Here is a 27200-nt window from a genome sequence, read left to right on the forward strand (position 1 = left end):
TTCATAGAATCCTTTTTTAATTTTCCTTTTTCCTGCCAATTTGCTCTGAGCTGTAGGGCAAAATGAGAGACTTACAAGCCACATGATTTAACAGTTACAGTTTAAAATGAATCAGCAAAATTCCAAATTTTAACAATAGGTCTGATAAATTCAATGTATCATATTTGTGATGTGACATACAACACAACAATATGCATTACAGGTATTGTATAAATGGTCAGCAATTTTTGATTTACTGTTTTATTGAATACTGATTATTGATATTATATTAATATTGTTTATTAACATGTGGCTTCCAGAAAGTCCATTAACTTCCAGAAAGTCATGAAGTCAAATGCTGCATAGTTCTCATATTACTTGTGTAATCCAATTTCCAGTATTGTTAAGACATATAAAATGAACACACTTCCTTTTCCCCAAAAATAAATTAAGAGCACTTTCAAAACAATCGTTTGTTCAATTCAGCGCATGTTACCCAACAATGGCAAGGATTTGCAAATTAACATTTGATCAGTAGTTAAAACAAATTTATATTTGCACTTTTTTTTTCAAAAAAGGAAGGGCAGTACCTTGTTTTTAAAATTAAAAAATTAAGAAGTTTGTCTTACAGTAAATGTCCTCTTTTCACTCCAGAAGAATGTGATGTTGTATCTTATAATACACATAAGGCTAACATTTTACTTTCTTAACACTTTCTCCAAGTCCAGATGGTTAAAATATGTTAAATTCATGATAATAATGTGTGGTTGGTCTAAAAATAATACACGTTTAACACAATACAGAAGGGCATCATTTCCAGAAACCAATTAGTTATATTTAACAGTTCTGAATATTTCATTTTGGCAGTCATCAAATTAATCAGTTTTTTATATATAGAATTCAGATTTCATTCACCAATAGAGTTGTGACAGTAAACAAAAGTAAAATCCATGTAAACATGTACATTGTTTTAAAAGTTGAATTTTTTGGTAAATCTGTTTTAAGGCTTTATATGGTGTTAGCATATATAAATGATATTGAAACTTTTTGGCAGACAGCTCTTATTTAAGGACTGCAGACTATTTTTCCACAGCCTCCACCTGAAAAGATCGAGATATATTCATTGGTTTACTAGTATTTTATGTACTGTCTCTTAATGGAAGCACATTGCCTCACTCAGTTGTCTGACCCATTTTGTGGAATAGAGGTCAAACAAGTGGCCTGTCTCTCCCCATCTCCTCGGGAGAGCAGTTTCTAGTAATCTGGTTTCTTTACATCAGAATATCGCTATTCCTCAATCTAACTCTGTACCAGTATCATTAAAACACATAACATCAGACAATTAAAAAAATACATAAACTTGATTTCTGTTCATTTAAGGGTCAACAAATGACACTGCAATGTATCTTGTGCCTTTGGTGGTGGGCAGTCCTTCGTGGTAGTGTGTGAGGCGTCCTGGGTGCATCAGGGCCCACCCCTTTCGTGGGGCCTGGATAGAGCAGTTGTATCGGAGAAACCGGCAGCCACCACCCTTCGCAAAAAGAACAAAATGGTAAAAGTAAGCTACTGGCCCACAAGGTTAAAGGAACAGCCATCACAGAGTTCTAACCCACAAACACCAATTAGAATATGAGCAGCCTTGAATTATCCGTCATGAGAATGAAGTAAAATAGCACTTGAACGCATAATTTTCTATGGGTGTGACTACAGAGAGAGTGGATATAAACTCAGTGGAAACTGTCTGCTGGTGCCAATGTGACGGTCATAAAAAGCTATCCGAGTTTCATTTTGAACGTCATTAAAAAGTACTGTCGGCTCAATTATCCCTATTTTCACATATCATGTAGTTTCATTGTTTCTCTTTCATTTTAAAGCATGCTTAAAATTGCAAACCACTTTTGCTTTAAAAGTTGTTGCAAGGCTAGGGCAAGATGAAAAAACATCTCCTAACCAATTACTTTACAGCTGAATTCAGACTCTACTCTCTAAAGATAAAAAACATGTGGAGTAACCCACTGAAGCCTTATTTTGTCTTCTTTGCAGTTGATGCAGGGTATTACTAAACAACGCATAAGAACATCACATCTTAGAATATAAGGCTTGTTTTATTCCTCATATACCCAACATGCAAAGCAGGACAAAATGAAATGCTGAGAGAGAAAAAATCTGTATAGTGCAAATATTAGATGCATTGCTAATATCATTATTGGAACAAGTAATAGGTTTATTCCATGCTGAAAAGAGGAGAAAGAAAACATAACCTTTCAGCCGTGGAGCCTTCTTCAGGTGTCACCTGAAGTCTTGAAACCTTCTTCAGGTGTCTTGACACCTGCAGAAGGCTCCACGGCCGAAACGTCGTGTTTTCTTTCTTCTCTTTTCAGCATGGAATAAACCTATTACTTGTTCCTTTGCAGCCTACGCATGCTGACGCAGCAACCCACCCGAACTAATATCATTAATGTTTCTTAGAGTTGATCTATTGAAGCACAGGAGTTCCAAAGCATTAACTAAGGTGGTGAATGTGATATACAAACAGCACAGACAATAACGTATTAATAAAACATGCTGCAGCCAATGTAGTTAAACCTATCCAGGTCACCTTCAGTAAATAACTTTTCTCTTTTTTCCAGTTGCGTACACCAATCCTATTCTTGGGTTATTTTCTTAATTATATCTAAAAATTCATAGCTATGTCCATATCGCACAGAGCAAACCGTGTCAATTCTTCGCACAGGACTTCTGCGAGACGGCCTTGTTCGCTGTGGGAATATGGGCTTGCAAAGGATAAATGGACTCATGGCAACCACAGAGCTTCAAACTCACCTCGTAATCAATCCCAAATTGGTTCAGAGCAATATTAATAGTAAAAGTGGACGCATCGTGATGAGGCTTTAAAAATGGCTGTTCATCTGGTTTATACCTAACTACAAACGCCAGTTCAAATTGAGCCTGCAAAGAGAGACAACAGCAGCATAATGCAAAAGGAGACATGCAGCATTCAAGCTGAAAGCAAGGCAGCCATGACGGCTTTGGCCCTTACCTAAAACACACCAGCAAAGGTTCCAAGACTGGCATTCCCAGAAAAGAAAAAGACAGACAGAACTGACAGGACACCTCCTCCTGCATCTTTGGACACTAGATTAGGACCCTGGCTTTCCACGTGCTCTGCGTTGGTACAGCTGTGTACTCAATTACCTGATAGTCAGTGTCTTTGCTGTTCAGAGCTATGTTAATTGTAAAAGTGGAAGCGTCATGGTGGGGCTCGAGCAGTGGCTGCTCGTCAGGTTTGTACCTCACCACAAAGTTGAGATAAGAGGTACACTGTCCAAAAGAAGAAATGGAGGTCAGCAACAAGCACAATATTGCTACATCCACAGGTGTTCAGGACCAGAAAAACACCCTAGGCATGACTGTCTGATAATGCCATCCATGTTTTTCTTCAATCAAACCAGTTTTTCTTATTTCTTATAACTTTGTAAAATCTAAAACGCAAGACAAAGCAGGTGATTCAGTCTTGCATTTTAAAGTAACGAAATCGTGTATTTAAGGTTTCATGGACTGACTCTGTTCGGTCTCACAAATATCTGAGGGTTTTATATCGTGAACACACGATTTCGATGATCAAATACTTTGGACCTGTTGTATTTAAAACAATTAAGGCAATATTTGGCTCAAATAAATGATTAAGACTTTGGGCACAGTGGGAATCAGAATGAAACCTGTCCAGGAGGAGGACTGAGAATTGCTAGTTTGATATATTACTGCTCTAGTGTACTTTGGCAGCATGATTTGTTTAGTACAGCTTGATGTTCTGTAAAACAAAAATGATTTTTGGATTTACAACTCAGAATTATCTAACACTTCTTGGGATGCTGGGTTTTCCTTCTAAGACTGAAGCAGAATGATTAGAAATTCAGAAAAACACACTTTTTCCGTAGTATAGTGAAACTGAAAAGTATAAGCATTTTTTTTTTTAATCAAGACCTCGGTTTCTCCTCAACCGAGATTCAGAATATAAAAGTGATTTTTTAAAAACTTTCTGGGACTCCAAGCACTTACTGCAGAGATGCATTACAATAATTGGTTGAGTGGATCTTTCTCTGCAAAGGAAACTGAGTAAATACACAGAAGAATGTTAAAGCTGAACTACGAACTATTATTTCTGTATGAAGTATGAATTTAATAAAAAAATATATGAATACAAAGAATATTATCACACACCATTACTACATTTTCAGTGTTCAGGGTGGCTTACCTTGGTGTAATAGCCTGGGTACATTTTCTCTGTAACTGGAGCAATGTATTCTAGCAAGAACTTGTGCCACTCCCTCTCGTAGCCAACCTGATTCATGTGAATGTCTATTGTGGGCACATTTTCATAACCCCCTTGGATCCTAGTATCCTGGAAAGGGACAGTTAAAAAAATCAATAGTGATTAGGCTGCGTGCTACCTTCTGAACAAAATTTACTGATCTACTGAACCACAGATTCATACTTATCATTTAAGAGTCCTTTCAAAAGCTTCTGAAGGTTTTTCTACAGTCATTTTTAGATTTTCAGTTTACCTCTAATTGTTTAGATATAACAATTAAACAATATCCTATTTTATATTCAATTTTTTAATGGTTAAACAAACAAATGTATAAAATCTGCACCATCATTGAAAATATATTGAAAATCTTTGAGAATACAGCATCCGTGAAAAAACACACTCAGGATGTGCTTCTACTGAGACGTAGGATTTGATACTGTCCATGTATTAGGCTTACATTACCAGTCAACTTACCTCATTGGAGCCATGTGACCACTGGCCAAAATGTTCCATTTCTTCAACAAGATGATTACAGCCAACATCACTTATGATTGGAAACCAGTAAACATCTGGACATGGCTGTTAAATAGAGAAATGTTTCAGTTTGGGATTCAATGCCTGCGATAGTGAACCCTACTGTCTGCTGTACATGTTAGTTATGATGAGATCAGTACTTTTTTTTTAATTGTATATTTTATTAATTTAACATGAGTACTCCTTTTTGTTCCATGTGGTAATGATCCCCAGATTAAAAAATAAACACCTGTCATGTTGTGATTTTGAAAACAGGGGTTCTTCCAACCATAGCAAGCAATTAAGGAAAACAACAGTCCGATTGTAATGAAAAATGAACTATTTTTCATTAATGGAGGCCAAATACAGCTTATGCAGGCTAATCTTAACCCAGGAGTCTAGATAAACAGGGTGGAACAGATACTCACTGTTTCTATTAATTTGTCTTTCATCATCCTGCTGTAATTCACATGAATGTATCTTTCTTCCCAATCCTGTCAAACAATCAGAGAAGGTCAGACTAAGGAAACTGATTTACAGACAGGGACATTTTCACTTTTAAGATTTTATCAGACACAGATCTTCAGTGTTATTCCTTCCTATAATGTGAAAGCAAAGAGCAGTTAAGAAACATATACACTTGGGCATTGGCCTACCAGAAAACCTGTGTAATCTTTGTAACAGTGTATAATATAGAGTAGAAGTTAGAAACATCAGAGCAAATTGGTGTAAGCACTGGTGATAAAGTGTCTGTATCTGTAGGAATGTGTTGAGAGGTCAAACTATGACTCAACAATCCTTCACCCAAATTTCAGCATTTTATGAATACAGTAAAAACTGCACCTGCTTTCACTTTTCACTTTCACTTTCACTTATGTTTCTGCTTTTTTAAGTATCTAAGAGCACTACATCAGCAACAACAGTGCTGAAAGTTCCTTTGCTCTTACCACAGGATTTTCAAAGATCTGCCAAAGGTCATTGTGTAGGTGAGAGGTCTGGTAGTTTTCAGTGGAAAGGATGTGTCCAAACTCCTGTCTGTTGGTAACATACATGAAGCCTCCCTGAGGGAAAATGTTTGAGCGAACGATGAGAGGCAAATATCAAACATGTGTAAGGGCATGCTTTATTCCATTTTCTTCTCAGGTCTGTATATCTCTGCACATCATATTCATGAAGTTATCATTAAACACATGTACCAGCTAAATGAGAAAGCTGACAGGCTTGACAACAGGGCCTTTTAAGGCCTAATTAAGACCAGGTAGTCTGACTGCTAGTTATATTTCCCACTGATCCCAAGATGGGTGTCTTTCTCATAGCAATTCTTTCTGTACATCTGCAGCAACCTTAAGACAAACCTCTTGGAAGTACAGACCTGGTTTCGCACATTGTGGCAGAAGGCCATATCAGGGTCCAGATGGGGAGAACTGAAGAGGTCCTTGGCCAGGAGCTCTGACTTCAGAACACTGCCTTTGATGAGGTAGATGCTGGAGATGTAGGGCACATTCCAGACCCCTCTGCAGCAGGAAACACATGACCAGAGAAATGCAGTACAGCAGTCAGTACTGTTGTATTATTCATCAAATGATATTTAAGACAAAGAATAGGAATCCTGCCATCTTTATGTCATTCTAATTGAGAAATGTATACTACTACAACCTCCCGACCACATGAAAAAATTAAATCAAAGCACCCCCTACAGAACTGACAATATTATCTGACATTGAAACTGGCCTTTTGTTCAATTTGGCAGACATTTGCACTCTGCATAATAAATATACTGTATTTTTATTTTTTTTACCAGATAATTACCAGATAATAGGAAGATAATTTAAATGGTTAAACTTACACCCTCCTTCCTTGAACAATGTCCACATAGTCCTCAGACCTGGCATAATACCCTTCTGCGCTAAGAGCACCCCAGAAATTAGACCACAGCTTCCCATGTCTGGTCATCAACGGGGTTATTATGGGCCTTCAGGGGGAAAAGGGTGCAAATACACTGCGTTACAAACAACAAAGATTGCTCAGTTGCATTTATTTTGATATAATTTGTGTATCGCCTCTATCCACACTCATCCATTTAACTGTCTAAAGCCATCATTTCTTACCCACAGGCAGACTTGTAAAGGGCAGTGGGTGCAACATGTAGCCAATTACTCTTTATGGATGCCAGATGTTCTCTTAACAAATTAATGCTTTTATATGACATCCAACTAAAATTACCAAAAGACGGATTATGTTCTATATATACACATTTGAACTGAATGGAGTCTCAGATTAGGGTTACATGTGAAATAGAGAAAATAACATTTACTTGTTCTGTTCAATTAGAAGTTTGAGGGTGTTTGCATTTTTTACAACAACTTCCACGTCCACACTGAAGTAATACTCGCAGTCCGTGTCCTGCCGGCACACATCTCTGGAAGAAATCACAAAGACCCATTAAGGACTGTGAAGCACTTCAGTACACAGAAAGCACATACAGGTGTCACACAGTAGGTGTCTGGTTAATAGAAGAAAAAAGTCTAGCTAAGCATCTAAGCTTTATAGCTTAAGCAAAATTACACCAAAATACACACCATATGGATGATCATGACATGAACTTAAAATGACAAATAGATGTTTGTTGCTCTTAATAAACCTGTCTGTTTTAAAAGTTTTTTACACATTTTTTAAAACAACTAGAAAACAGACAAAATAAGATCAAATGCATTTTAAAGATATTTTTAGGATTCAAGTCATAATTGGCATTGAACCCACAATATATCACTTAGCTTTTAGGAACTATTTTATGTTTTCATGACTGATCGTCTGACACTAAACGTACATTCCCAAATTCCGCGGTGCTGCGCTGTCCAGCTCTTCCTCTGGACCAATGACTTTCACAGCGCGATACTCTGTCCCATGATTCTCCAGGAATGACTTGACTTGCTTTTCATGATGAGGCTCCTAAACCACAAACCAGAAAACAATAAAAGGTGCTGTCTGAGAGCAGATAACTGGGTACTTTCACTCCTAATGAGAAAAGCATTGATCACTTCTCGCATGGGTTAATTTCTGTGATCCTAGTCCAAACAGTAACATCTTAGATCATGCAACAGATGAAAATCAATCCCATAAATGTATTGCCACTAAAGATGACTGTTAAAGGCCTTACCAAGGGCACTGCTGCTCACACTGTAAGACGCCAGGCTAAGAAAAGCTGTGTTTGCACTAGTTAGACACTAGAGGGCTCTGGACTTTCCTCTCCTGGCACCTCTTCAGCTCTGACAGCAGTTACAATCACACTCATTTGGACCCTGGGTTCTCGATTCTTTACAGGGGGTAAGGAATCCAGCAGGTTTTCTATATTTATTTATGTTATGGAAGAAGTGTTAAACTAATTCAATTAAGATTTAGTTGTTGTTTTTTTCTTTACAACAAAACACTGGACTCAGTGTTGATAACTCCTGCCTTATATTGATGAAGACTGATAACATTGTTACATTGTATGGAAAAATACAGAAAAACCTTCATATCTAAGAAAATAAAGTCTGAAGAGCATTGGTTTCTTTTTACAAAAAAGGTTGGGGGGACTAATCTGAGGAGGACAATTCTTGAGCAGTAATTTGTGAATCCTTTACCATTTACCAGATACCCTTCCATACATAGAAAAATGTGCCTTTGTGATTTGTCTTAATAAAATGGCAAATATGTTAAGAAAGTTATTAGTTTAACACTTATTAATATATTTAAAAATCAGTTATTATTATTATTTTATGTATTATATATACAGTACTACTATAGTTACACATCTTAAGGCTGACACAGATTTTGAATTTTACCACATGACTGCAAATATATATAATTCTCTGGTCATGAAGATATCTGACATTGTTACTCCAGTAGAAAACTGCATGTACACTCACATGATTGTATATGAAGAGCTTAAGCCTGTCTTTGGGGTATTGGAGATTCAACAGACGCTCAAAGAACACCGTCACAAAGGGAGTTGGTTGCTGAATGAAGATCCCTACTAAGACCATGGGGTATTCGCTCTCCTGTATGAAAGAGAAATAAATAACTGCAATGGAAATTTCAGATGCTTTAATCAACAATGAGGCAGTTTCTAAGCTGTGAATATGAAACAGACTGCAGCATGCAGTACTGGGTTCCCACATTTACAGAAAAGATCACCAAAACCCCAAAGCTATTCAGTCCTTTATTATAAAAAAACAACTTTTAAGAATTAAAATTGTTACTAAAAAATATGTGAAAACTAATTCAATTTTTACATCCATTCATACGTTTTTAAATCAAAAGAATTTTCTTTTAAGCCAAATAGTTACATATAATATTTCTGTAAAACTATTCTGTTGATAAGGTATAAAAGAACCACTAAAAATACTTAATAATAATAATAATTGCTTACACTTATATAGCGCTTTTCTGGACACTCCACTCAAAGCGCTTTACAGGTAATGGGGACTCCCCTCCACCACCACCAATGTGTAGCATCCACCTGGATGATGCGACGGCAGCCATAGTGCGCCAGAACGCTCACCACACATCAGCTATCAGTGGGGAGGAGAGCAGAGTAATGTAGCCAATTCATAGAGGGGGAGTATTTGGAGGCCATGATTGGTAAGGGCCAATTGGAAATTTGGCCAGGACACCGGGGTTACACCCCTACTCTTTTCGAGAAGCGCCCTGGGATTTTTAATGACCACAGAGAGTCAGGACCTCGGTTTTACGTCTCATCCGAAGGACTTAGGCATTAGCCAGTACACAGTACAAGGAATGTTTTGGAAACACAATAAAAATATTTATTTGACCTAGTAATGCCTACCTTGAGACCAGAGAGAAGTTTCTGGTCCTCATCACACACAGTACAGCCAGTTTCAAAGGTCCACACTCGTGGGATGTAATTACCAAGGTAGTTTAGCTGGAGCTAAGTAACATAGGTAACAGTTCAGAAAAGTAAGACCTATATTATCAATAAATGACAGAGTGAGTGGATTGAATTTCTAGTTTACTGAGCAGCAGCATAAAATCACAGATACTAAACTGTTTTTTTTCACTATTCAGCAGAAACAAGGTACTGTATTTAGAAGTGTCTGCCAAAGCAAAGAAAGTTGTGCCATTGCCACCTTCATTTTCATCACAGTGTCAGCAGCAATTGAAAATTAGGTGTTACTGTTTTATGACTGACAATTTAAAACAAAGAAGTAGTCAACTTTGTGAAGGAAACAAAATAGTTTTTATAGTTTATATCTACAGCAGAACTGTGATTGAGGTTGGGATTAATACTTCTGAGCTTTACCTTTGTAGGCCCATTGCCATGGACAACAACAGGCAGTGTATCATACGCGACGTTCCTTGCCCGAACACGACCGTCCTCAAACTTCAATACTACTTCATCTGGACGTAAAACAGGTACATGGAAGAAAGCAAAAGGATACTGGAACTGTCACTGTGTTCAATGCCTTTGATTTTGTCTTCTTAAATGTCACAAGGTAGTGGAAAAGGTAAATGTTACACATTATATGCTATAATATTAAAAAGACAAAGTAAACATGTGTCGGCACAACCAAGGAATCATCAAAAAGACCAAAGCACAATTTAAGGAGGGGCAGCCTCAGCAGTCAAGGAAACGAAGAAGGGAGTGGTTCATAATTAGGGGCTGATACCTATTGTGCTGTGATTGAGAAAAGCTGCCATGTGATTAAATACCCAAGAACACCTAAGGCCATTCCACACGTTTTGCTTTTCTTTCTAGAGCTTTGTTTAGTTATTTCAGGTTAAAAGTTCTCTGGAATTTTAGAACAAAGACAACATCCAGTGAAAGTTGAGGAAATACAGCGATAGTAAATGTACAAAACCTTGAGTGCACAAACAAGTGATTTAATGACAGTACCTTCTTTTCAAACCAATTCATGTATTTATAGACATAGGTTTGCATGACACTAACTGATATCCCTGTTTAATACCTGTTTCTGCTTTCATAAGCATGCATATTTGGATACAAGTTTATTTTCCCTAGATCAATTAAAAATGCTTGAACAAAAAAAAAATCTGCTTTGCTTTTGTTCCAACAGCTACAAGCATGTCTACAAGGGATTATTTTCAAACAGCATTTATAATTCACTGTATTTACTCTAATGTCTTTGAACCTACAACTATACTACGTAAAATACCTTGTTCAAGTCAATCGCCACTTAAGCAATAGGTCACAGAAACCTCTTTGGAACTATGTAATTTATATATTGCGAGACAATAATAGACATATTGTTAGACAATTTGCACCAGCAAATCTGACCATGTGCCACAAAAAACAGAATTATTATTTTTTTTAATTTCAGGCAGAAAACACTAGGCCTATCATTTTGGGTCCAGGAATCCAGTTTTCATTACTTCTAAGATGTATGAAATTAGTCTCTAACAGAAGGCAATTAGAGTCTTGAGTTGGAAGATCTCAGTGGGCTCCAAGTTAATTAACGTCAGTCCCAGGCAGCTGTTTCTTCCTCCCTCCTCAATAACCGATAATAAGTATCTGTTCGCTAGTAAAAAGGAAGTTGAAAGGCAACGCCTGTGCTGGAGCAGGCTCCTACTGAGCACCAAGGCTACGTGTGTCTACACACATCTCTCAGCAAACTCATAAATTCCAAGCACAAGCACAGCCCCAGCCAGCAGCACTGCTGGGCAGCTTTCCAGGAAAGTAGTGACTGCTGGCTCAGTATACAGGCTCACAGCAAAAAAAAGGTGTTCAGATCTTTGTCATAACAAATGCGGCTTTTCCTTTTCTGTGAGGGTCTTAAAACCAGCGTTCGAAAAGGGACAAAAAAAAATAACTCAATGAAGATGCCTTGTCTTAAGACAGTTTCCGGACATTCCCCAGGAACTCTGGAGTGCCCAAACCCAAAGTAAACAAAGCAAATGAAAGTAGCAGAACCTTGAGTTTCCCATGAGGAAACTGCTCTTTTCTGATACTGTATAAGCATGTCTAGCACACAAAACTTAGATAACTTCTATTAAAATGCTTATGTGTTCAGCCCTCTTACTATTTTTTATGTCAGACTTTGTACCCAACCACACAATAGGGATATATTCTTAGGATCAACTACATATTTTTCCTAAAGAGCTGGATCAATAAATGGGAAATCTAGTAAATGTTCCACTTTTTCAAATGCTTTTCAACGTCACAAGGAAGTGTAAATTCTACCAAATCTTTTTTTATCATGTTTTTTTCACATTGCAGATTAGGCTTGTAAATGTCATTTATAATTTTTTTGTAAATTAAATATGTTATATACATGAATTGCGTAACAGAAACAAAAATGAGAATCTACTGTAAATCGACTGAAGATTAATTAAATGTTAGTAACACCCTTATCCTGACAACAACATGAATCTTAACAGGGTGATTTGAAGACATTAGCTTGTTATTCACAATTCCTAATTCATAGTTCATAACTTTTTAATAGATAGTTTATACTCATGTCCGATACCTAAACTGAAGTGTTGCCATTTTAAATAATATCTGTGCAATGCTTTTACCACAAAACAACGTGTTAAAGACCTTTACAACAGCCTTACCTAAAGCTCCATGGAGGTTCTGGAATATTCTGCACTTGCTGTCTAAAGTAATGTTTATATTTTTCTGGGAAAAAAAGTGAAACAATAATTTACTACACAATCAATTTTTACAACAAGAATAACAAACTCAAAATTAAAGTGAAGACAGAAAAAATGCTGAGAGAAAAGCTAGTATATATTATAATACATATTATATATTTTCATAAACTACATTCAGCCATGTTTAGAAGACACAGCATTGAAAATCATTCGGTAAAACTTAATTTAACACTAAAAATTAATGTAACTGCAGGCTCTTCATACCCTTTTCTCTGGGTTGATGTAAATCTGGGTGTAAAAAAGCTGGTCACTGTCATCGTCTTTTCCACTCCAGTCTTCAACCATCTTTTTAATGTTGGGCACATAGCCAATGAAGCCTGAAAAGACAGACATTTACTGATGGGCTCTGAGCTTTGCTGTAAAAGTGCCACAATTATTAACACACAGCAAAGTTCAACTAGTAATGAAAGTACATGATATAAGAGGAACGTCAAACTCTGATTTGAGCTTATGAGCAAATTAATTCAAATTCAGAAGATTCCTCAGCTTCCTTTCCAGAATCCGGTCAATGGCTTTCGCTCAAACGCATGGGAAATCTTTAAAGAGCAAAACCAGAAACTTGCCTCCTGAACCAAGGAATCTCTTGCCCTCTCTGAAGTAGGGGTACTTGTCCTCGAGGTGGCGGTCAGGCCAGATGAGGGTCTCCGCAGAAAACACCACCTTGTGCCGAGTCTGGTGGAACTTCTTCAGCAGCTCTTTCGGACCCGATGCAAAGGCCACATCATAGCTGCCCACATGTGGAGAAACATCGTTCCACTGAGTCAAGACTGTGACTGTCAGCCCCCTCCCATTGATCTCATGCATTTACCACTAAGAAATCAAACTGTTTACATCGTGTCAACTTAAAACTTTCTTATGGGTATATTGATGATGCTGAAAGACTGTATGACATGTTAGCATCTTGTAATCTGAAAGAGATGTCCTTTGCATTAGTGACTTTAAATAAACTGCTTGATACTAATGATTACACTCCTTATATTTTATGCTTATCCCTAACCAAGCAACACTGCAATCAGGTTTGATACTTTGCATACCAATTAGGGATAGGATAGCATGCTAATCGTGCCGTGAGGTGAAAATCTGGGAGCTTATAAAAAAAACAGGCTTAATTTCTACCTGTCAATGAACAGGATGATCTGATCTTCCTTTTCCATCTTCTCAAGAGCAGATTTAAGGAGGCGCACCTTCTGGCCCCCTCCTGGTGGAGTCAGGTAGCCCCCACCTCTCCATTTCTCTCCTCTTCCTAGCACCTTCGAAATGAAACAAAAACCCTTTGCGTTTCCAAAGAACACTTTTCAAACTAAAGGCCGCCTAATTCAAAAACTACACAACATTTATCTAATGCATCATTCTATTTAGTTTCTGTTACTACCCTTTTGGTTGCACAGGCTGTAGTATACTAAAATAATTATCATCTCACATTATCGTGGATTCAGGGATGAAGACTTGAAAAATAAAATCCCCGAAAAAAACATCTGCAGTATATATAGTTATTTTTTTAACATCAACACTTTCCTTCAGAGTAAGAGAAACAGCCTTTTCTACAATAAAACCTAATTGTTTTAATTACAATCTGAAAACCTGATGCTTCACATTTAGAATGTTAATGTAAATGGAGCGCGTATGGTTCATCTGTACCTTGATAGTGTAGTTGAAGAACTTGGCTGATCTCATGAAACGTTGAAATCCATCTGTCTCTTTGGTGGCAACAGTCAAGACTAAAAGATTTTCTGAAAAGAAGTTAAAAACAAAACAAATGTGGATGCATTTACAGTATTCACATAAAAAACTCTACCCGTAAACATTATACATTTATTGTATAACTTTTTGAATCACTTAAGGGATAATAAGGAGAACACATAATAAAACATTTTCAGCATCTCATTGCTTATTCAAATCATTGAATAGGGCATACAGATGTGTCTTCAACACAGCATTTGTGTAGGAACGGAAACTAAGAAGGAATGAATCTCCGACTGAATTCAGGAAAGAAATCTTAGCAATGGCCTCGTGGGGATCTAGTACAAAGCCCCAGTCATAGCATGCAAGCCAATTCCCTGGGATGCCCCAAGAATGGTCTTTTATCCTTTAGAAAAGTACTGGATGTCGAAGTAACTCCAGTCCAGAATGCAGAGGAAGATAAGATCCTCTTGCAGCAGAGCTGCAGAACCTTTGCAAACCTCTATTGGCAACAGCTACAGACACACGGAGGCAAGATTGCAGGCAGACCAAGGAGGCTCCCGAAATGCCACCACACTGTGAAATACTTCACCAAACCACCACCAAGAACCGAACTGAAAGGTCAGGGGTTCGTAAGCCACCTGGTCAGTTCATAAACCGCTCAAGTCGCACTACCCTCTCATCCTTATTTATCAAAACGGATCGGCATACCTTTGGATATAGTGTTGAGATATTTCTTTAATACTTTATAGTGTCACTTGTGGCAACATTACTTCTCACTCCCCTGCGCATACATGCATTTCCCTTGAAGAATCTGTATGAACGCAAATGCGGTATGTGTTCTCTTTCATTAGGGAATATTGCGTTTTTCCAAAAGAGAGGTCTGCTATTGTGAAAATCTCACATGTACAGCTCATCAACTATAAATCAGACTGTTTCAAGGTAGTAAATGAATGCGTTTAGCAATAGTGCCCCCTACAAAGCCCTGCGTGCGGACGCACAGCTGGAATGTACCGACTGCTGCAAGAGGAAATCAGAACCGGGCTGCTGGCGGACAGTGGCAAACCTTTCGTCCCGGTTTACAGACACAAAACGCCCCCACTCACACCCAACCCACCGCGCAGTCCACACTGACTGGAACACATCGTCTTCTAGAAAAACGATCACGTTTCAACCTTAGCTTAAAATGTATTCATTTCTCAGCTGTACAGGCAGACATCCACGTCAGCAGCTACAGAAATCTCGAGAAAACTAAATATTCCATGGGCTTTTTCCACCAACGTTGTGCACGATATTAACTAGATTACCTACTATATTATCTAGATCAACAACAGTAGCACTTTTACAGAGTTTTCTTAAGAAGTCCAGAAACGTTTGACGGCTCCATACTACTGACTGAAATACCAAATATCCATTAAGATCGTGCCTGAAGGCACGTATACATGGCACGTCAAATGTAAGTGCCAAGATTTAAATGAAATTCTGTTGTGCTTTTTGTTTGTTTGTCGTTTTATTAAAGAAACTTTGAAGGCAGTATTTTAAAAATCTACTTAAATTACTGAAGTTAGAGCGGAGGAGTTGCTTTAAAAGTGCAAGCAGCAAGGAAATGTAGTGGTTAATTCCTCCCTAAAAGTTAAAAGGATTAATACCCTTTTAGCTGCAAAGCATTCTTTAGCTTTCGAGAATGCATTAACATCCTCCAGAAAGTGTTCATGCAATCGTGCATATCCTGATGAAATCACGCGAACTAATCTGTCACCCCCAGACGTTTCTTCGGGTTAACGGTAGCGTTACTTTACCTTCTGGTACGGGCTGCAGCTCTTCACAGTTCACCTTAACCAAAAGTATGGTTAATAAAATCCCCCATAACGGCATTAGTACCCCGGTCTTCATTTTTTCCTTTCCTACACCCTTTCGTTTCAGGCAATTTCCAGATTTCCTACGGCTCGCACTTTCGGTTCCTTATTGTTCCTCAAAATAGCTGTTCTTCCCCCCTCCGATTTCCCTGTTTTCGTCCCACTCTGAACCAGATTTGTTTAAGAGCCAGTGGGGTCGGAACTCCTCTCCACCCACAAGAGAGTTACCGCATCACCCGGGGATCCCACGAATCAGCAACGCTAGCCACCCCGACACCTCTGTCCACACCAGAGGGGGGTGGCTTTCCTGACAGAAACCTATGCCCAAGGAAAAAAAAAACATGTGGGAGTTGTGCACAGCTTCATCCCCTGAGAAATAATCTGGAAAAGAGTCTGGAATAATATAGTTAATATTTTAACTCCAGTTTGTAACTTTTTAAATGCAGTCACCCTTAGATGTCTGCGACTATTTCTTTTTTCTAGAATAGCAGCTGTAAATCCTAAAGCTTTGTATGATTAATACAATGCAGCCACAGAACAGCCTCACTTTCTCCTGCTTGTTAGCAAATCACGGTTGAAACAATCTTTAACCGTTTTTTTATATATAAAAGATTATTGTAAAACATTCCAGTTTCATTATTAACACTCCTCACTTTTTCAGCTTTTTATATTCGTCTTATTAATTTGATCTGTTTTGTCAACAGGCTTTCTAATGCATAAATGTGAATTTCTAGATGACTGAACCTCACCCCATTGGTTTTACATATTTCCCCAAATCATAATCAGAATTTACATGAAAAATACACTCAGTATATTATTGTCAAAACTATCTAATATCAATGCCCGCTTTACAACGTTTTTCACAATTTGTTTTTAAATTGGGGCTTCCAGCTTTATAAAACTTTTATGAAAAGATAGATGTTGCTAAATTGTGAGTTACAAGTAACTCTTCAACTGTTATTACTGAGGGATCATCTGCCAATTGGCCTGGGGATTTTTTTATCTACTGTATATTAATTACAAAATAATTATTTCACTCCACTCTGCCATTCACTGCTACATAATATTCACACCCCACCTTCACACTGAATTGCGTTGTACCGAAGCAAAGGTCATAAACCATCTTGTGAAAACAAGATCATTGTTGTAAAAACCAAGGGAAGGGGGTGTTTTGCGACACTTCCGGTTGTTGTTTTGGACGCGGTTTACGGCACTCACGCCAGAAGTGTCGGAACTGGGACGGGAAGAGGAGTAGCAGCGCCTGGTGAAAATGGAGAAACCAGCAACGCGTTGACAAGGAAGGGGAAACGGACAGGCGGTTGCGATTCAAGGAGGAGGCTTAAAAATCGGAGAAAGCAAAATGCTGGAAAAAAATACATAGTGGGACTTTAGTCGATTACATCATGGCGATTACATCATGCAAATCGAGAGATCTTGACTTTTTACACCAGATCCGTATGCAGTTTTCTGCGTAAATACAGCACCGCACACAAAAATAAACGTTTCTGCAGAATAAAACGAGGTGAGGTATGGCTCCAGCAAGGAACTCCAGTTTAATCGAAGCTAATCTGCTAACCGAGTATTTGCACTGAACACGGAAAGTGCCAGAATTAAAACTTTGGGAAGTTGTTCGCTGCGGTAAAGCATGTAAGAAATTCTCTGCTGCTATATTTTGTTTAAAATGTAGTCCGACCATGAAAGTCGCTCTGAAAAAGCAGTCGTTATTTATGGGATTTGGTGCGAATGTTCAACAAATGTGAACGTGAAATAAGCCGATATTAAAAGAGCGCTACAATTTTATGTGTATTAAAGTTCGAAACCCGGAAGACTGTAAACTAGATTGCACACGACTCCAAGAAAACTCGATATCGAAACTGGGGGGAAAAAACGCTGTAGATATACAAGGTACCTTGTGCTGTGAACATTGGAGGGATGCTGCACGCTAGTTGAAGATTGTATTTATAAAATATATATATATGGCTGACCAAAGAATACTGGGAGTTGGAAAAATGTACATACCCGTGAGTAGATGAAGCCTGTAAAATAAACGATGGGTGACAGAAACTGGTAACAGAAAAGCAATCGGTTTTGCATTAAGTTTTAGAATTAAATATATTATATAATGTGGCTTCAGCAGAGACTAAAGGGGCTGCCGGGGCTCTTGTCGAGCAGCTGGGCAAGGAGAGTTCTTGTTGGATTGCTGTTGTTCTTCATTATATACTGGTACCTCAGCTCAGATGGTGTTTTGCGGATCTTCAGCAGTTCAGGGGAGCCTGGAGGAGCAACAGGCCAGTGCTTGCAGACAGAAATTCAGAGATGGAAGCAGGTCGCAGACAAAGGGGAGGGAATTATTATAACCCCACAAAGTAAGGTGGTTGTACCTGCTGTAGTTGGAAATGGACACTTCTTGGTGGACATTGATTCCAACAAACTGTGGATCTCCTCAGCCCAGTCTGGTTCTGCCCCGGTCTATCTGACGGAGTACTCGCCCTTGGTGGGCCTGAAGGCTTCCACGAAGCGCTCAGAGGCCGAGGCAGTGATGCTTTGGTTCCGTAAAGGCTCTGTTCTGTCTGCCCGCTGCACTCTGATGGGGCCTTCCCAGGCCACCCGGGACTGCGTCACGGTCAGAGAGGAGTTCATCGCCCACCGCAGCCGGCCCAGGGTTTACCTGCAGAGGATACACATCACTAACCCCTCCGACAGGACGGCCACCTTCGAGACCTTGGCCCCCTCCCCGTCCTTCGGGAGCAAGTTCTCGGCTAGCGTGGAGAAGGTGGAGGACAAGGAGTTCGTCCTCTCCTCGGGGAGGGTCCTGACCGAGAAGAAGCAGATCGTGCTGGTGGTAGTGGCCACAAAGAGACTGGCTGGCCGGCTGCATGTGGGTGCCAAGACGGAGTTTGTGGAGAACGTGCTGTCGGTGGTCCACACCTCTGAGCCTATCGAGGCATCCAAGCTGGAAGAAACCTTCACCAGGCTGAGGGACGGGGCTAAGAAGGAGATGGGGGATTTGCTGAGAATGAGTGTGGAAGAAATCTACCAGGACCATCAGCAGGCCTGGACAGACCTGTTTATATCTGGTAAGAGGATCAAGTCTGTTGAAGAAAGCTTCTGTTGTACTTTATCATGAGATCTTTATCATGAGTGAGAACAGATACACGCTTATTAAATCTGCTTCACAAATTCCTCCTGCATAATTTATATTCTCATATATACAAACTTAATTGAAATGTGATGTTAGTAATTAAGTCGTTTCCAATAAGCATCTTGAAGTTTAAGTTCTGTGGTGTACCATATTCAAATTCAGGAACCCACCACTTTTTAATTTTTAGAACTTTAAAGCTTTTGCAGGGGAATATGAATAGGCTGTATGCTGTGTTCAGTTTGACCTCTCCCTGGTGTGCTGGATCACATGGGCTCAGTGACTATTCTAGGAAATGGGCCAAGTTATAGTTTTTTCAGACGTCTAGATCCCTGCTTCAGCATTATAACCTAGTGAAAAAAAAAACTCTGAGACGCATAACTTGATACAGTGTTTCTAACGCATTAAATGGTAAATTATGTTTTAATTTAATCTAATATACTATCCAATAACTGATCTTTTTCTGCTTTTGAGGGGACCTTAGAAAACCTTGTTGCATTGTTAGAAATGTACTTGTGTGAATTTGGAAGACTTTTTGCTAGGAGTAATAAAATAAAAGGTGAAACAAAATAAATACCGGTACTCTTGAGAAACAAGTACTGAGCTGAAATTGAAAACCATACTGAAGTCAACATCTCATTACCTGGGGTAGTCCGGTGTGATGTAAAAGAATGAAATGCCAAAGCAAATGTTTAATGATTTTTGTCATTTTCCTCTGGTGTAGATTTAAAAGAACTGGATTTCTGTTTTTTTATAAATGCCTTTGTTTATATTATGAATTGTTACGTCAATGGTAGGCATCTACAGTGAGTATAATTTTTTTCCGTTTTGTTCTACCACAGGGGTGGAAATGAGAAAGATTATGGACTCTCACACGCCGTCCAGTGACACAGTGAACACCACGTTTTATTACGTCCTCTCCACCTCCACGGCGCCCCTGCTGGACAAAAGGATCACTGTGGAAGAGCGTGAGAGGCTGGAGTCCAGCCTTAATTACGCTGACCACTGTTTCAGTGGCCACGCCACCATGCACGCTGAGAACCTGTGGCCAGCGCGGGTCACCAGCGTCGCCCAGATCCTGCAGCTCGTCAACCTCTGGAACCTGACCCTGCAGAAACGGGGCTGTAAGGTGCTGGTGGCGGCGGGGGTTCACGGGGTGATGCAGGGCATGGTGCTGAGCTTTGGGGGGCTGCAGTTCACCGAGAACCACCTGCAGTTCCAGGCGGACCCTGATGTCCTCCACAACAGCTATTCCCTGCGAGGCATCCACTACAACAAAGACCTGATCAACCTGGCGGTGCTGCTTGACGCCGAAGGCAAGCCCTTCCTGCATGTGTCAGTGAAGCCTCAGGAGAAGCCGGTCAAGCTGTTTGCCTGTGAGGCCGGCTGCATGAACGAGCCCGTGGAGCTGACCTCTGAGGTCAAAGGGCACACCTTCCCCGTGATGGTGACCCAACCCATCACGCCTCTGCTCTACATCTCCACAGACCTGACCCACCTGCAGGACCTGAGGCACACCCTGCACCTGAAGGCTATCCTGGCCCATGAGGATCACATGGCCAAGCAATACCCTGGCCTGCCATTCCTCTTCTGGTTCAGCGTGGCGTCTCTCATCACGCTTTTCCACCTCTTTCTGTTCAAACTGATCTACAATGAGTACTGTGGACCAGGGGCGAAGCCCCTCTTCAGAAGCAAGGTATAGAAACCGGCAGTCCAGTTGACCCTGCTTTTTTGCTTGGGCACGGTTTTATTTTGCTTTTTTGCCCGTTTTCATTCTGACAACTGTCTTTGCCTTTTTTCTTTTCATTTTCTGGAGTGGCTGTCTAGTAACTCTCCAAACTGTTTTAGAAGGCCATTCTCAGGGAGTTTTTTTTTGCAAACGTTTGCTTTGCAGAGCCTTCCTTTTCTGCCATTTGTACGAGTAAATAAATCTGAAGAAAACTGAAAGGATGCAGCAGTCGTATTTAAACTACATCCTTTTTTACTGATAGTTAAAATAACATTAAAACTGGTTTTTAACACTTCTCAGCATCTGTTTCTAAAGTCTCAGTCTGTGGAAGCCTTTCTGCCTAATTGAAAGCGTCAGTGCAAGAGTATCGCCATGTCTTTGTCCGAGTTTCAATAACAAGAACTGAACCCTAGCTAAGACTCTTAATCAAAACTTTTATGTATTTATAATCCAGCATGACTTTTATAGAATTAAGTTTGCATTGGAGTCCAGAAATAAAGAATTGGTCATTTTCAGAATTCAGCTGGAGCTCATTTAAATGGAACTGCACATATTACATTTTTTGAAAAATGCTTTTCAGTAACAGTAGGTCACTTTAAGGTGAATACACCTTAAAGTAGACATTTAAATGTAAATATAGTTCTCCAATAGGTATAAAACTGTAAAATAAGATAAATCGTAATGGGAAATTAGTGTTTTGGCTTCAGTTAGGGCATTAATGGAGTGAATCTGATTTAGTGACTTTTAACAATGAATGACAATACATGAGATTCTATGGTACCAGAAGCATTGGTTTAATTTATCTTCAGATTTTAAAATTGTGCTTCCACTGATGTCTTCAAAATTCTGGGTTTTGGAAATATATTCTCACAAATCTTTTTTTTCCCCTTACACTTTGGTGCTTTAATACACACAGCTCTCAAGTTTGAATACAGTTATACAAGTTTTGTGTGTGTTAAAGGACAGCTCATATCTCTTTTTTTCTAGATGCATTTTCTGGTGTGTACAGAGTGGGACAATGGTTTGGACAATGGTCTACCACAGACGTAGCTCTGAAAACGTCTCACAAGTCAAGGAAGTACACTTGTGTAACACAACAGAATTTTGTAAACTTGCTCTGCATGGGGCAGACTGTTCCCTGACAAAGCAGACCTGACAAGTACTTTCTGATGCTTTGAAAAAAAAATGTAGATCTTGAAGTACTTGAATGAGCAACATGAGTGTTCAGGTGGTAAAACCACTCCTTAAAATTCACTTCTTCTAAAAAGTACTTCTTGCTTGTCTTGTTTAGTTGGCTAATTTGCACACCTTTGTTAAATTTTAACTGTCGTTGACCTTTCATCACATTCTTTCAACACTCTTCATGGAGTACTATGTGGAGAGTCATTGATATTGTATGACTGTTTATTCAGGGTACTTCTCTACAAATTGTGTTACACAAGTTGCAATAACACTTCTTAGCTGACATCAGACTAATCGCTAACAGAGGTATTGCTTTTTATGGTTTCTTGGTGTGTGAGTTTTTCATTGATTTGGTGGAATTAAATCAATAATAATATTACAGAAGTTGGGTGTCTTAATTGTGTGGCGACAAAGACGCTGTTTCATTTGTGAAGATTTATCCCAGCAACTGGTTTGCACTGCTGCACTTTCTGTATTAATTGAAAGTTTCAGTTTCTTTACAGAGCTGCTTTGCAGTTTGATGATACAAATTTCTTATGTGTTTTGGCAATAATGCCTGATATTTTATATACTTAAATATAGAAAGTACATTATTTTCAAAATTATTTTTAATTAAATTAATTTAAAATATATTTTTTAGAAATCTCTTTGACCATAGACAAAACTTGTGTCTTTTTAGTCTAATTCAATCTCTGCATAAAAAAAATTGCCATAATTTACTACACCTACATTTCATTAATGTAAATGAAATGTACATTAATTTCACATTTAATTTAAATGTTAACCACTTTCTTTTTAAGACACAAGGGTACTGACATTACGAAACACCAACTTTGTTGTTACTCATAATTAAATTTGCAATCTTTTCTCCCTTACAGTTTTAAACATCTTAATTTTTTTTTAAATTAAATATATCATTAGAATGTATCATTTAATATATGATTATAAATATATTAGAACACACTTCTAAAAGCATTGAACTAATCTGATATTATTGGCATTAAAAAGGGAAATGCAGCTGTCCCATTGGTAAACTTTAAACAACAATACATTTGAAATCAGTGATTAGATTGTTTGACCATACTGTTCTGCATACAGTAGCTTCAATTTTTTGTTTAGGCTGTATCTAAGAGCGTTTATTTTGTTGCTGCTATTAGCGGTGCTAATGAGTTATAAGTGTCTTCGAAAAAGCTAATATTCCACGGACACAGGAAGACTGTGGTCATGGAGAAATCTATGCTAGCCTGGCAGGTGTTTTTCTCCATCAAATATCTGAAACTTAGTGCTTGAACCTTTTGAAAGAAAATGAACTTCTTGTTTCCATTAACTTCCTGAAAGAAACGTCTTGAACTGTGCTGAATAATTCGGTTTTTTTAATTTTGTTTATACTCGTTTGTCCCCCTAACCTGACAAACTGTAAATGTTTGTCTTTTTAAGAATTCTTAACCATTGTAATTGACCTCATTTTACTTTTACACTAGAAGAAAGGTGTTTGTGCTGTTTTCTGTAAGTACATTTCTCAGGTTTAAGACATATGAAATTTAAGATTCTCTGGGATTCAGGGGGCAAAATACATGACATAAAGCTTTTCATCACAGTTTGATGGAATAAGATTAATAAGACATTAACACCATTGCTATTTTAATGACAACTTTTAAACCTCACCAGGTAATGACCAGCAATGATGACGTATGAGACGGTAAGAAGAAATCATCAGATACACGATCTGAAGGACCTTCAAAGAATCCATCCAGAATATGTTTGGAAGTCGTGTGTGTGTGTGTGTGAAAACACTTTTTAATTTATTCTTATATTTATTTTTAAGTGAAGGGTTGGGACACGTTTAATTTTCTTTACTGGTGTTGGTTTCATACAAAACAGGAAGTAATATTGCTGTTAGAAGCATGTCTTTAATTTACTGGTGACTACAGATAATGGTGATTTTGGAAAGGATGTTACCTTCAGCTTTTGACTCCATTGATTATAACAGGGTGACCCCTAGATGAAATTCAGGTGGTCACCACTGGAAAGGGGTTAGCACTCAGTCGCCAAAACTCAACAGGAGGAAAACCGTGTTCCATCTTTAACGCAGGTTCATTTCATTCTTCCCTCATTGTCTGCAGAAAGATTTATTAAAATAATTGTATCTTGTTCTCCCGAGACAAGTTATTTATAATACTGCGTTTATAGTGGATTATTAAGGCTAATTTTATTCAGCTAATAGCTGAAGGGTTTTGCAAACCTTAGAGCTTTCTAACCATGTACATAAACGTCTTCATGAAGTTTCCTGTTTTAGTTTTTTCTTAAGAAGTTATATTGTTGATGAGCAGTAGGACAGTGAAAAATCATCTGCAGGTAATTACTGAATAATACTGTCAAAATATTATGACAATCCAAAGGGATTGAATTAACTGTGTAATTATGAAGTTCTGATGAAATTCTAGACTGCAGTTCACATAAATCACATATACAGTAGCTAAATATTAGGAGAGGGTTGTTATTCAGCAGGTCTATACAGTTTAAATGCCAGAGGTAAATTAACTTTCCAGGGTAACTCTAGGTTGGTCATTGTATAGAATGGTAATGGGCCTAGAATCATTTAGATGTCTTATAACTGCTTTAATTCTGATCATTTACATAGAAATCAACAGAGACCCCAGGTCCCAAGAGAGGATCAGAATAGCATTTTAATGCTTCATTTAGATTTTGAAGATGTTGTTTTATTTTATTTTTGAATGAATTGATGTCTTGTGTATTAATGGATGTATCGCACAGTCCTTAGTTCATTTAAAGACAAACACTCTCATTGTGTTACGCAATAAGGGCTTATTAAGTTTGTGGTTGCCATGACAAATCACAACTTTCATGCTTGGAATTCTGTATTGTTTATAAGACTTGTCTTTTACAGAAGGTTGTATCCTGCCTTCACCACTTCATAAGAACATAAGAAGGTTTAGGAATGAGTGGAGGCCTTTCAGCCTTCATCCAGCCCTTTTGCTAGTTAGCACTTCAGTGATTCAAGGATCTCATTCAGCCATTTCTTGAACAAAACGGGGGTGTCTGCTTCTCCAGCATGGCTGAATAGGCTCTTCCAGGCCTTCCCAACCCAACAATGTCACGGAAATCTGGAGTAAAAAGCTTTGAAAATCACCCTTTCGGTGCTTTGGAGTTTCAGAAAGGTTTCAGAGAATATATTGAGTAAATTACCTGTATTCCCTTTTTTAATGACCCGGCTTGGATTTATAGAATTCTGTTTTGTTCTCCATGGTGAATATTCAAAGGAAACTCCTTTTGTAAAAATCATTACTGGGTTGAAATCACATAATTAACACTTTGAAGATTAAACACATACAGAATGGCTGAATTGTGACCAACAAATTCAGATTGTGCCTGTTAATGACACATTTATAGAAATCATTAGTTTTTTTTGTGAGGCTTCTTCTCGAAACTGTGTGCAATTATGATTGAAGGTCTCCGTGTTTGAAAGTTATTTCAGACCATTTTAATAAAAAGGATTTAAAATAAATGGGTGTTCAAGTGGATTCAAATGCTGTTTTTTCTAGATCCAGAATAAATGAAGAAAATCAATTTCATTTGTTTTATTTATTCTTCTAACCCCGTTTCCAACTCACAGGAAACTGCCAGACATATCTTCATCCAGATGAACTAACATGGCTTTGAGATTTGTCTTGTTCAGCAAGGCTGGCATGTGTGAACTTTATTGCCACTACAAAGGCAATTGCTTCTGTAAATATTTAAGCATTACACAACCAATGTTCTCATGAAAGCTGAGGCAGCCACACTACTAGGAAGCTTTCTATCTCAAAATGCATTTCATTTCCAGCCTGACAACCACCCCTACCCTGTCTGCATAACACTGTTGCACATGCTTGTATTACAGACCTCACAAAAATAAAGGGCCACAGCTGTGATGTGGAACCTCCTGGCCTATACACCAGCACATCAAAAGGCTATCTAATTCTAATGAGCAGTGAGTAGACGAGGCCATTACACTCCTCAATTAGTCGCCCCTGCAGAAACGCAAATGCAAGCATATGTTAGCCAGTGGCCCAAGAGGACAGGGATATAATTTGGGGCAATTGCAATTATGTATCGCACAAAGCACGAAAGGGCTTTTGCTGATATGAAGAAGACCTATTTCAAGGAATGGAGACAAAGAGTTGTCTCCAGCAGCATCAGCTGTGCTCCTGTACTTGTCAGAGCAATCAGCCAGGGAGTAGAATGGCCAGGACTAGGGAAAGCACAGGCCTGTTTTCCCTTGATCCTATTGTTCTTTTTTACGTTGGTCCAGGGAAAGAACATTAGAAAAGGCTTTGGTTAGCAATGAAAATAGACCCAAACCATCTGAGGAGTTAAGCGATGAGACTGCGGTGACATCGGTATACATTTCTACGTAGCTTTGGAAGGCTCATAAAAATCGTAAAATTTCAAATGAGGTCTGCATTAATTGAAGAAATCGAAATACTGACTGCAATCAAGCATGCATAAGGAATAAACACTGGTGTATTCAACTAACTTCTATTTTTCTTTCAGGTTACAAAGACAAACCACTCATCCATCTATCCATCTTCTCACCATTTTATCCAGTATAGGGTCATAGGGGAGCCACAGCCTATCCCAGTAAACAACAGTCGCAAGGCAGGGTACACCCTGGATGGAATGCCAATTCAAACCACTCATCACAAAATCAATATATATATACGTCTTTCTGAAGATGGATTGGGACAACTGGGACAATCGTCTTCATCTTCAGTGACGATTATTCCTCAATCTAACAATCTAGTTTTACATTTTTTAAACCTTTCAGGATGACATTTTAATTTCAGTTAATAAGAGTCGATAAAGAGCTTTTAAAAAACACAATTTAAGGGAGTTTCAGGCTAACAACTACCTTTCCTAACCTGATTGGTTGCCTGACATGTCGATGATTGAATTATACAGGGATTTCTCCTGGTGATCACAGGTATGAGACTTCGGTGAAAAAGCCTGCATTCGATCAATGTATAAGTCATCTGGTAACGACAGCAGCTGCCAACTTCAACCACACAACAGTCTGAAAAGATTTAGGACCGAAAAGGTCTGTGTGATAAACAGTTTCATTAAATGAAAGATTCC

The 27200-nt window shown here is 38.5% G+C and overlaps 2 protein-coding genes across 6 annotated transcripts; one reads left to right on the forward strand and one right to left on the reverse strand.

Annotated features, from left to right (window-relative positions):
* Window positions 1–17137, reverse strand: plod1a (procollagen-lysine, 2-oxoglutarate 5-dioxygenase 1a). 4 transcript variants are annotated; one of them, XM_088617625.1, is made up of 21 exons: window positions 17093–17137; window positions 15958–16332; window positions 14117–14208; window positions 13595–13728; window positions 13042–13205; window positions 12683–12795; window positions 12380–12443; window positions 10107–10204; window positions 9633–9734; window positions 8713–8844; window positions 7632–7753; window positions 7119–7223; window positions 6651–6776; window positions 6177–6318; window positions 5752–5865; window positions 5233–5298; window positions 4766–4870; window positions 4235–4381; window positions 3175–3300; window positions 2803–2928; window positions 1–1510 (listed from the first exon to the last, which is right to left on the reverse strand). In XM_088617625.1, the coding sequence occupies exons 2-21, from the start codon at window positions 16049–16051 to the stop codon at window positions 1355–1357; spliced, it is 2328 nt and encodes a 775-aa protein (XP_088473751.1). In that variant the 5' UTR covers window positions 16052–16332; window positions 17093–17137; the 3' UTR covers window positions 1–1354. The 4 variants fall into 4 exon arrangements, 3 of the variants coding, with proteins under 3 accessions (XP_088473751.1, XP_088473750.1, XP_088473749.1); XR_015929684.1 differs by having other exon boundaries at window positions 1442–1510; window positions 3020–3300; window positions 17093–17136; XM_088617624.1 differs by lacking the exon at window positions 2803–2928 and having other exon boundaries at window positions 17093–17136.
* Window positions 17138–17223: 86 nt separating this feature from the next.
* kiaa2013 (KIAA2013 ortholog) lies at window positions 17224–25652 on the forward strand. 2 transcript variants are annotated; one of them, XM_088617627.1, is made up of 3 exons: window positions 17224–19091; window positions 19996–20849; window positions 23733–25652. In XM_088617627.1, the coding sequence occupies exons 1-3, from the start codon at window positions 18137–18139 to the stop codon at window positions 23757–23759; spliced, it is 1836 nt and encodes a 611-aa protein (XP_088473753.1). In that variant the 5' UTR covers window positions 17224–18136; the 3' UTR covers window positions 23760–25652. The 2 variants fall into 2 exon arrangements, with proteins under 2 accessions (XP_088473753.1, XP_088473752.1); XM_088617626.1 differs by lacking the exon at window positions 23733–25652 and adding an exon at window positions 21870–22448.
* Window positions 25653–27200: the final 1548 nt, after the last annotated feature.

The sequence above is a fragment of the Lepisosteus platostomus genome, chromosome 23 (genome assembly GCF_059453375.1).
Source record: "Lepisosteus platostomus isolate fLepPlt1 chromosome 23, fLepPlt1.hap1, whole genome shotgun sequence".
Taxonomy (NCBI): domain Eukaryota; kingdom Metazoa; phylum Chordata; class Actinopteri; order Semionotiformes; family Lepisosteidae; genus Lepisosteus; species Lepisosteus platostomus.